Source organism: Salvelinus alpinus, chromosome 3, assembly GCF_045679555.1.
Source record: "Salvelinus alpinus chromosome 3, SLU_Salpinus.1, whole genome shotgun sequence".
NCBI classification, from domain to species: Eukaryota; Metazoa; Chordata; class Actinopteri; order Salmoniformes; family Salmonidae; genus Salvelinus; species Salvelinus alpinus.
Window position 1 is genome coordinate 11360551 of NC_092088.1, and position 12105 is coordinate 11372655.

Here is a 12105-nt window from a genome sequence, read left to right on the forward strand (position 1 = left end):
AAGATCCGCTGCTCGGGACCCTTTTGGATACCCCGTGAATGAACAGCGGGTGGAGATTATATTAGGTTCGTTTGGGGACGCACAGTCGGGAATAGGCTGGTCGAGAGCTGATAGTATCTACAAGATAGATACATATACTCAGGCTTTAGTAGCCATAATCATTTGAAATACACTTGTCTTGGACGGTTCAGGTTACGCTGATGTGCTGCTCTAGGCTAAATATCGTTAAGGACTCAACAACCCTAAAAAAAAAAGAGTGCAGTTTTGAAACTGCAGTTTAAGTGCAGTAACTGCAGTCAACGTTGGTATTTTGGACGCAGTAATTGCAGAAATGATACTCCAAAATATATGTACTCTACTGTAACTGCAGTTACACTGAAACTGTACTGCAGTAAAAACGGTTATTTTGGACGCAGTATTTGTGCTCTGACTGCAATCTTTTTATTTAAGGGGGACCATAGGACAAATACATTATTCTGCCACTCTAATGAATACTCAGGGAGAAAAAGGTGAAGATTCACTCGCAGAGCGCGGTAGGTGTTTATTTCGCCTTCGCAGAAGTCAGGAATCGTGGTCACAGGCAGGCAATGGTCATACACAGGTAGGCAAACAGGCAGGTGAAACAAAACTAGGACCGACGGCTATAACTGGTTCTCACAAACAAGCTAGGAAAAGGCTTAGTAGAGTCAAAACGAACAATACCTCACAAAGACACAAACAGAATGAACTGAACTAAATAAGGAGCTGATGAGACCAGGTGAGTAACTAACACAGGTGAAATCAATGAACAAAAAGGAAAGACAGGGCTATGTTCAAGAACACAACGAAACAGAATACAAGGTTGACTAAGAAAATAAATACAGGACCTTACAGCCACAGTGTCTTTGAAATGACGGCTATTGTCAGTGAAACATTATCTCAGAAGGATCCACTGTATTAAATATTTTCAAGCATCACTTTCAGCTTTTACTTTTGCAACCTCTAAGTATCCTAACTGTATGTCTCTTTTCACCTCTATTCGATTCTATTCTATCACTCAATTACCTGACGCAATCTAGTGCAAAAATACAAATAAACAAAGGGAGGGGATGTTTTCAGGTTGCCAAGTGGGTGTAGGTTATGTTATGTTATGTTCGTTTGGGGACCCAAACGTGTGGGAAAGGTTTCTTCGTCAAGTACCATCAGCAATATGAGATGCCACCCACATGACTGCCATATTTTGTCCATGTATTGGGCACGTATCATAAGTCTATGGTCTTTTATTGTATCCGTGTATCTGCCTAATATGATTCAAACATTGTGCACATATCAACCCAATGTGGCACGTGTAATGTGTGCGCACCCTTATATTGTATTGTGTGTGCATATGTGCTCATCCAGTATGCATCCTGAACCTTCAGACAGAAGGGGACCGTAACAGACGTCAACAATCACCTCTCCTCCTGCTGTGAACTAACTGATTCTTAGAAAGGCCCGGGCGCCTGCAAGCTGACTTCAGGTCGCCAGTTGGACGGTGTTTCCTCCGACATATTGTTGCGGCTGGCTTTCGGGTCAATTGAGCAGTGTGGCTTGGCAGGGACGTTTTTCAGAGGACGCATGTCCCATCGCTGCAACTCCCCTACGGACTCGGGAGAGGTCGAGAACCATGTGTCCTCCGAAACACGACCCTGCCAAGCCACACTGCTTTTTGACACACTGCTCGCTTAACCCGGAAGCCTGCCGCACCAATGTGTCGGAGGAAACACCCTCCAACGTCAGCTTGCAGACGCCCGGCCCGCCACAAGGAGTCACTAGAGCGCGATGGGACAAGGAAATCCTGGTCGGCCAAACCCTCCCCTAACCCGGATGACGCTGGGCCAATTGTACACTGCCTCATGGGTGTCACGGCCGGCTGTGACAAAGCCTGGGATCGAACCTGGGGCTGTAGTGACGCCTCAAGCACTGCGATGCAGTGCCTTAGACCGCTGCGCCCCTCAGGAAGCCCTAGCCTGCAGACATTCTAACTAGTTTGTGTGTCTCCCCCAGAGTCAGTCCTTGGTCTAGTACACAGGGACTACTGGTCTAGTACGCAGGGACTACTGGTCTGATACATAGGGACTACTGGTCTGGTACACAGGGACTACTGGTCTGATACACAGGGACTACTGGTCTGATACACAGGGACTACTGGTCTGGTACGCAGGGACTACTGGTCTGGTACGCAGGGACTACTGGTCTGGTACGCAGGGACTACTGGTCTGGTACACAGGGACTACTGGTCTGGTACGCAGGGAACACTGGTCTGGTACACAGGGACTACTGGTCTGATACACAGGGACTACTGGTCTGATACACAGGGACTACTGGTCTGATACACAGGGACTACTGGCAATGTTTCAAGCAACTCCTTCAGCACGACACCTGCGGCAGTTAAACTACCAACAGCACAGTTAGAGATTGTAGAAAATAACACTACTAACCCCTCTGTTGTTGTCTTGTGTCCCTCCCTGGTGTGTGTGTGTGTACGTGCGTGCGTGCGCGTGTGTGAGGAAGGGAGAGAAAGAGGTGTGTGTGCATCCATGCGTGTTTGTGACCAATATCATGTTGGTAAAATGCAGAAAACACACCTGTGTTGTGTGGCTGGCAGTTGAACAGCCCTAAGCCTGCAGGAAGCTGTTGACATCTTCAGGGACCAAGACAATATCTCCTCAGGCTAGCCCTCATCAAACACCTGTTACACACACATAGTACTAGAGGCCTGTTCTCTGTCACTCATATTGGCTCTAATACATTGTTGCTACATTACAATTTAGATTTATTTTATGTTAGGTAATTTGACTACATTCTATCTTTGGATATAATATAATATATAGTATATAATATAATTGACTTGTTTTACCTCTTTCTATTTTCCAGCTTTATCGCTTCCTGGGAATTTATGGGTGAGGCTTTTCTTCTCCCTGATTGGTTTGTTTCCACTAAATGGTTGGTGTTGGCAATTGTGTTAGTGTGACGAAATAATTTATCACATTCAGCTTGTCGATTGTCCAACAACAATCATGATAACGGAGTCAAATATCCTTCCTCTCTGAGCCTTTCATGTCCCTGCTCATGGTCCTTTCAGAAATGGACTTCAAACTGGACATGGAGGCACAAACTCTTTCCTTCCCTCTCTGATTATGTGATTAATGCACAGTCGGAAAGCATGAGGACCGTCTCTGCTTAGACTGTTGGCATTGAACAAAATGTTGGCATGTAAGATAGAAAAAACATTACAAAGACAAGGAGTTCTCAAAACAAAACGTCACTCCTCACGTCAGCAAAACCAGAACCTATACCTCTACTAGAGATTTTTTTTTTTAAATGTCTGCCTTTTTAAAGTATTTCCAAAGTATGGAAAATGACTTGCTTCTACATTGATAAAGTTAATCATAAAGTAACTTGTCCCCTCCCCCATGTCATACATTTGGATTCAGGAGGTGGGATTATTACGGGCATAGTGTGACATGACCCTAACTCTAATTTCAATACACCAATAGCAACATATTCTCTTAAATTTAAATAAGTACCGCCTTCTAATCATCTGAGACGGCGTGTTTGCAGAGGGTCGTTGGTTATAAGAGAACACCTCTACTGGTGCCAAAATTTGACTGTAGGATGTCAGCAAATATAATTAAATGTTTACACTATTCATCTATGGCAAAGATCCTTAAGTCTCCCCTTTCATCAGTACCTGATGTTCGCTAGTTACTGGCTGGATCTTCAGCCAGCAGGGATCAAAATAGGAGGTAAAGGTCATTATAAACTCTGACGCAGTTGTCAACACATCTGTTAGTGCTGCTGTGAACCGCATCACAAGAGACATGCTAACTGGGAGATGTATACAAAAAAAATTGACATTGAAGAGATTTCAATGTAGTTTGAGTACTTTTTTTATTACTAAAACACTGCATTGCTTGACAGGCATTTTAGAGCTTTCAGTCAAGGCAAGCTCATGAATATTAGCTCCCGCCCACTCAGCCTGTCTTTTAAACTTCCTGGTAGTTAGCCATGAGAGAAAAAGTACTTTTAAGAATGCCTGTCCAGGACCTTTAAACCATTTACATTGTTGAATATTTACCCCTGCCCATTATCTGTTTCACCCCTGTAATCACAACTAGTTTGGAAAGCTTTGTTTAGGCCTCTAGAAGTGCAAGTGATGTAAAACACCTAGTATTCATTAACCATGAGCCAAAAAGTCCTCCAATCTGTAGCATTTCAATCCCCAAATAATAGGGGTGATATGTCATGCCAAAGGCTATTTTAAATGGGGATCAGAATGACTGTTAGGGACCTTAACATTCTGGAGGGGAAATACAACCATTTTTAAATTAACCACATCCCATTGTGGTTAATGCAACACATCTCTGGGAGAAAAAAAAATAATAATCGACCAGCCTTTCAAAGCTACTGACCTGAGTGCTAGAGCAGTAGTCATTTAGGCAAGTTACTGTCGTTATCTTGGGCAGTGATGATGGATCCTGAGCCAGCACAAGTATGTTCCCGTTGTTGGAGAGCAGATTTCAGTGGCTGTTTCAGACACCCCAAAAACATGACAGGATTCTGCCATGTGGTGCACAGAGCGAAACTGTTACGCACAATGACAATTTAATCCCCTGTATTTTTAGTTCCTGGTGTTTTGAGGTCAAGGAAATGTAATTTTAGGAGTGGAAGATTTTTCAATTTTAGGCACACTTGAAGCCTGGTTTTCCCCTTCTACATTTTAAGCTCAGTGGTTCATATGACGAACACAACTGGACACATGAACTTTAAAATGTTGAGAACCTAACTTCCTGTATTGATGTCAACCCACAGAAGTGCAATTTGTCTTCCAAGTATTGCTGTAATAAAATTAACATGTGGTAACTGAAGGACTTCACTGTAAAAACACCTAGTGGATAATGAACACCCAAACAAGCATTTACTTGTAAAGACATTTAATAGAAAGACAATGTGACACTCATAAATATTAAATGTAGCTGCCAAGGTTTGTTGCATGTTTCAAAAAAAATAACATTGTAAAAAACAGTCCAGAATATACAGAGTCTTGGTCATGCTCCTGGCCATCCCTGACAGTGTCAGGAGGAGTAACTGTGCATAGACAATCCCCCGACACCATTATGGAGTGCTAGGAGTGAACTGTTGTGCAAGACATGCTGGCAGACTGCTGAGACAAAGGGTGGAAATAGATGAGACCCTGACACACCACCCCGGAAGCTGACGTAAAGAGCCGACTCGTTCTTTCACCTCATAAACCCCCCCCAACCACAAAGGCTCCGTCATCTAGAGTATGTATTACTGTCACTCTAAATGAGCCAGTTTACATGTGACGAGGCCACCTGACTGAAGTCAACACGGTGACAGTCATGTAACACTTTCTATCCTCTAAGATAAAAACAAGCCTCATTTGCAATTGAAGGCAAGCCGATCGTCCTATCTGCACACTAACCATATCTGATCGTTACCTCATTCTAAAATACATTACATAAGGAAAAACCCAAGAATTAACATTTTTTAAAAATTCACAAAATGGTTAAGTGAGATAAATAGGATTGTGTGTCTGGAGCAGGAGGTCGAGTACCATTTAGGCTCTCTCTCCCCTTATCCTGCGGGCCAGCTGGATGTCTTTGGGCATGATGGTGACACGCTTGGCGTGGATGGCACACAGGTTGGTATCCTCAAACAGACCCACCAGGTATGCTTCGCTGGCCTCCTGGTGGAGAGAAGTGGGGACAAGTAATGGGATTAATAAAACAGAGTTCCTGTTCACTCCATCCATTAGCCTTCAGACTATAGTGTGGTACCAGCAGTCTGGGGATTTTACCTGAAGGGCGCCAATGGCAGCACTCTGGAAACGCAGGTCCGTCTTGAAGTCCTGCGCGATTTCTCTCACCAGGCGCTGGAAGGGCAGCTTGCGGATCAGCAGCTCAGTAGACTTCTGGTAACGACGGATCTCCCTCAGAGCCACTGTTCCTGGCCTGGGAAACAGTAAAAAGTTGCATGAATACTTACATCTTATAAACAGACCTGTTAGTGACCCACTTCCTTCAGGTTACATCTACATGTAAACAAACATTTCGGGAAAACAGGTTGAACTGCTCTTAGTACCTGTAACGATGGGGCTTCTTCACTCCTCCGGTGGATGGCGCACTTTTCCTGGCCGCCTTTGTGGCGAGCTGCTTCCTTGGCGCCTTTCCTCCGGTGGACTTACGGGCGGTCTGCTTGGTACGAGCCATTTCTCACTAGGAAAATATATTTAAGTCAGTCCGAAAATGATTTGAAATGCCTTCAAAGTGAGACAAATATTTATATCGCGGTCGATGGGAAAAGGCGGCTAAAATTTAAGCAAAATGATTTTCTACAAAACAAGAAGAACACGCTTAAATGTTGCAGCCAACTTATCCCAAATCACGTTTGATAGTTAGACAATAGTTGTAATACCTGAAACAATTTAGCATCATTATAACAATCGTTACCATTTCAGTATTCCCCTCCCCCACAGCTAACGTAAATGCACCGCTGGGAGGCGCTTCGTCGGTTCCAGTCGCGCTCGATTATGACCACCACCCCGCCTTCCAGCTTGCTGCCTCGGCCCAGTTGCCAACATAGCATAAATTGCACTGCAGTCTTTGTTCGTTTGAGCGGGCACGAACAGCATACATCGAAAGAATAAAACTTCTCGTGAATGTTGTGCTAACTATAGATTATCACTTGTACTTAAGCATTGAGAAGGAGAAAAGCCCAATCAGAACGAAATTTTAAAAAAATTCGAAAGGAGAAAGCAACGGCTTTTAGCTACAACTTCTGACCGACGACTGACCTAGCGTTAGCACTATTGCTAACGTTAGCTATAAACAGCCATCGAAACCCCACGCTGTTTGAATCGTTGCATTGAGTCACAGCTAGACAGTCAAGGTAGAGTGAAGACTGCTAATTAACACGGCGAAAAGGTGTCATAATACAACTAGGCTACACATATCGGTCGAGGTATTTAGTTAGCTACCGTTAGCAGGCAGCCATATCACGGTTGGGATTTCTATTGTTCTAGCTATATTTAACCGGTACAGACAAACTCCTTTGGGAGGTCAACCGATTACTATTTCAACTCTTTGTGAATGGACAGACCACTATCAAAAAAGCAAAAGTTACTCACCGTATGGTAACTGTTGGATTATTCCCAAACTTTAATAGGTAGACCAGCAGACCGTACTCCTCTTCTTTGAGACACACAACGCGATTAATGGAAAACTGTGATGAATCAATTTTTATACTTTCTAATGACGTCAACTAACAGATTTCTAAAGCCGGTTGGATGAGAACGAGAAACTCGTAAGACCATTGGTTAAAAATCCATCAAAATGGCTCACTCATTGGTTAACAAAATCAAACATCCCATTGGTTATTTTCTGTCCTCTGTATCCAATCAGAGCGACCGAAATATTATCGCTAAATACTTGGGTTGAAAATATTGCTGAAAATATATAAACATTGTTGTTTCAACAAAATGTTCTTCTGAAACATGTTCTCAACATGTTCTAACAATTCTGTGACTTGAAGGACATCCTAGTTAGAGTGCAATGATTGTTTTCCATGGTATCATGATCATATTGCTCGTGAATGACCAGGATTGTTGTTGTATCAATTAGATTACTTTGTATTATCAATTAGCTGATAAGACTAAACGTGCAATTCAATTGGAATACACAGTATCAGACAGTGAGTGTCGATATGGTCATGGCTGTCTGAGTAGATCATGAATGCTGTCTGGCCGAGAAGACATGACTGCAATAAAATATATTCCCCCCCCCCTCGACCTTCGAACGACATTTGTACAGTCATTTCTCAATAATATAATTTTCACTTCGATGTCTGTATGTTGTTCACAACATTGTGGTTTTCTGTTCTCAAATTCTCTGTTTAGAAATGTTATTTTAGGAATGTTTTGTAACAGTTTATGACCACACACGGAAAAGCCTGTAATGTTGTTATTTTTGTTTGCACAGAGCAGCACACATTTCGTATGTTTGGATCAAAAGTACAACGTAATGTATGCTCCATAGAATAAAGACACTTGTTTTATATTAAAATGATATTTCTGACTACTCCACACACTGCCGTTTCAAAGCAAATGGGACAAGACACTATTGAACTACACATTCCACAGCTCTTAGCAAACCCCATCATTTGACTGTCAAAGATCTGTATAACTAACCCAAGATAGATCACAGCCTTTCGTTTCCAATGGGAACAAATTAGTCATAGTCGGCAGAACAAGCAATCAGGGCAGTAACTCAATTCGCCCTTGCACTCCTAAACAACGCTTCTTCTTTTTTTTTTACTTTGGCAAAGAGTCAAATCTAGTAAGTCCACTCTGTTTGTAACAGGTTCTAGTTTTGGGAACCTAAAACTGTATTGACATCAAATGTTTTATCGATTAGAAAATTAGAATAGTGTCGGCCAAAATCCATCTCGCTCCATAGTCATGTCCCTTGAGCTTCGGGCTAAGCTTCGGGTGAACATTTCTGGGGTTCCACTATCTATGTCCATAGATGATATAAAATTAAATGTTGATTGGGGCATAGTGGTTGAAGCCAAAAGGCTGTTCACTAAGAATGAGGGGCAGAGTAGTGAAAGCCTGCCAGTACTATTAAGAGAAGATTTTACTTAAGAAAGTACAGATGGGCTTCCTAGGTTTCACTGTTAGAGTGTAAGTCCCTCCTCCAATTAAGGTGTTTCAAATGCCAAAGAATGGGACATGTAGCGGCTCTGTGCAAAGGAAAGAAACGATGTGCCAAGTGTGGAGGGGAACATGATTACGGTGAATGTGGGAACAATGTCAAGGTTAATTGTTGTAATTGTGGGGGAACACAGAGCAGCATTTGGTGGATGCCAGGTATAGAAAGAGGCTAGAGTGGCCCAACAGTATAAAATCACTCATAATGTCTCTTATGCAGAGGCTGCAAGGCAAATTGGTGGAACTATTAAGCAGAATGATGGGTAACAGGGTCAGTCCTGGAATAAGTGGACCTACTGTAGGAAATGTTGTTTATGTTGGTCCAGACACGGATACGAGACCTGTTCAGAAATCTTGTTCTCACAAATGTGTTGTGTCAAAGGACACCTTAATCGTTAATCAGATTGGCTTTATAGCCTTCATTGGAAAGGTTATCAACCTGACTTCGTTTGTGGAAAGAAGAACAGCCAAGTTGAAGGTCATTGTGGAAGCAACAACAGAGTTTTGATGGAATGTTCCTGTCGCCAAGACTGTTGATATGTTGACTCCTAATAATACTAATGATGGAATGTCTCAATATGATGATAATTTGAGTTAAGGTTTTTGTTATCCTTCAGTGGAATGCCAGAAGCCTTATTGCTAACAGTCAGGAGTTTAAGAAATATGTAATTGATTTAGAGATCAAACCTGATGTGATATGTGTTCAAGAAACATGGCTTATACCACGTCTTGATTGTATTATTTCTGGTTATCAGATCTGATAGATCAACCTTACAGGGTGGCGGGTGTGCTACGTTCCTAAAGGAAGGTCTTGTATATGGTAATATACCTGTCCCATCTGAATATGAATGTGTGATGGTGGAATCTACAGTGCAGGTAGTAATATTAAGGTACAACATTTTTACAACCCGTGTCAACTATCTGTACAGATGTTTGATGAAATATCAGGAGAAATGGGCTCTAGAGAGATATGGTGCGGCGACTTTAATACACATAATAGTTTATGGGGAAGCTAATGGTACTATTGTGGAAGATATGATGGAAACAAGAGCATTAGTATGTCTTCACGATGGATGTGGTACAAGAGTTGATGTTGTTAGAGGGATTACATCCTGCTTGGACCTCACAACTGGCCTCTGACTCTATTGCATCTTTAGGTGAATGGAATGAATGATTCTACTGTTGGAAGTGATCAATTCCTAATTTGGTGTACCGTGAAATTTGATGTTACTATTCAAGATAGGGGCACTATTCTGAAGATGGTGATTTCATAAAGCAGACTGGGACAAGTTTGGTGATCATTGCTTAAAGTCTATTGGAGAGTTGTCTTCTAGTGAGGCTGGGATGATGTACAGTATGTGCTGCCTCTGTGACCTCTCTGAGTTTTGAGTGCTGAGAATTTATATGAATTTATATGTACCAGTGAGTGAAGTAAGTGAGAAAACGGAAGGTGGTTCCTTGGTAGACTGAAGAGTGCACTTGCTGGCTATTGGAGAAAGAAATAGGTCTCACAGAGTGTAGGAATATGACTCCTGAGAATCTAGTTGATTTTCAAAAGAAGAGATCTTTAGTGCGTAGGGTCATTAAGTCTGTCACGAGAAATTCATGGAGACAGTTCTGCTCTACAATAGGCAGGGCTACTGGGCTGGGGGGGGGGGGGGGGTGTATGGTCTATGTTGAAGAAGATGACTGGAAGAAGCAAGTCCTCTCGAATTCCAGATTTGGTTGTGGGTCAAAAAATGTCCGTAACTGATGAAGAAAAAGCTGACTTGTTGGGGAAGACATTTGCTAGGTTACATAGTGGGGTAACTTTGGATGAAGTACACAAGCAACGCAGGTGTGAAGATTTTAAATACTCATGTTAATGTGTATAAGAAAGGGATACTGTTGCCTCTTCTTTGGATACTGTTACCATACATGAGATGCGTTCAGCCTTAATAGGGTGTGGATATACAGGCCCAGGTCATGATCTGGAGTGAGGGGTTTATACCTTCTGGTTGGAAACGTGCAGTAATATTACCGTATGTAAAGCCTGGTAAGGACCCTTCATGTGCTGATAGTTAGACCAATAGCACTGACCTCTAACTTGTGTAAACTGATGGAAAATATGATAGTAAATAGATTGACTCAATAAACCTCTATGTTCCAGGAAATATGACAATGTCAAAGTGGATTCCGTAAAGGTAGATCTACTTTGGATGCATTAGTAAAGGTGAGCAATGAAGTTGAAAAAACTCTGGTCATGAAATAAGTAATGACTACTGTCTTTATTATGGAACAGCGGCAAAGACTGGCTTGGCTTCACAGGCTGGACAGAATCCAGTGTATAGCTTTAAGGATATGCATTGGTGCATTCAAATCAACATCTGTATGTGCCTTACTAGTGGAGGTAGGTGAAATGCCCTTGGATATACGGCGTAAAAAAAATGGTCATTAGCTTATTGAGTTAGGTTGAAAGGCTGTGAGGTTGAGCATCCCACTGCTACTGTTCTAGATGACTGTTGGGAATATACTAGTAGACAAGGCAGTGGTTTTGGTTGGACAGTTGGAAAGCTTGCTGATGAGAGTGGTTTGAGGGAGTTGGAGGTTGGCCCTTCTGTGGTGATAGGGGACGTTCCTCCATGGTTACTCCCAGATCCTGTTGTTGATCTAACCTTGGTAGAGAAAAGGAAAGATTGGTCAGAAGTCAGTGATAAAGGCAAACTGGTTTGCAGTTACATTGGTAGAAGTTGTTATGCCTTTTTACCGCTTTTCACAGATGGATCCAAAGACCCAGATAGTGGGCATACAGGAGCAGGCGTTTACCTTCCTGAATTTGATGTGCAGAAGACTAACAGATTAATTGTCAGTATACTCAGTTGAACTGCTGGCGATATTAGTTGCTCTCCAATGGATAGAGGACGTACAACCTGTTAGAATTATAGTATGCTCAGATTCTCTGTTTTAGGAAGGAAGATGTCGTGTTTGCTCAATTGCGCTTAGGACATTGTACATTGAACTCATCATTACATCTGGTTGGCAAGCATGTGAATGGTTTGTGTCTGCAGTGTATGGTCGATGAAATGGTGGCGCATGTGTTGTTATATTGTTGTAAGTTTGTTGAAGAGAGGGAAAGATTGAAGTGTCGGGTCATTGAGGTTGAACAGGGTTGGAGAGGTTTGGAAGCGATTTTTGGAATGGGGGAGGGCCTATTAGAAGTTAGTAGGGCTCTTTTTTATTTTCTCAGAAGTACTGAGTTAGGTAAGAGGTTTTAGAAATGTTGTAAACCGTGATTGACCACACTCCAGCACATTAGGTGGCGGCATACACTTTAAACGTTTGTTTGCGAACCGCCAGAATATCGTAGAAGAAGA

The 12105-nt window shown here is 42.3% G+C and overlaps 1 protein-coding gene across 1 annotated transcript; it reads right to left on the reverse strand.

The window, feature by feature from the left end:
- Positions 1–4938: 4938 nt before the first annotated feature.
- Positions 4939–7338, reverse strand: LOC139570015 (histone H3.3A). The gene is made up of 4 exons (XM_071391453.1): positions 7172–7338; positions 6127–6260; positions 5843–5996; positions 4939–5731 (listed from the first exon to the last, which is right to left on the reverse strand). The coding sequence occupies exons 2-4, from the start codon at positions 6252–6254 to the stop codon at positions 5603–5605; spliced, it is 411 nt and encodes a 136-aa protein (XP_071247554.1). The 5' UTR covers positions 6255–6260; positions 7172–7338; the 3' UTR covers positions 4939–5602.
- Between the last annotated feature and the right edge of the window lie 4767 nt (positions 7339–12105).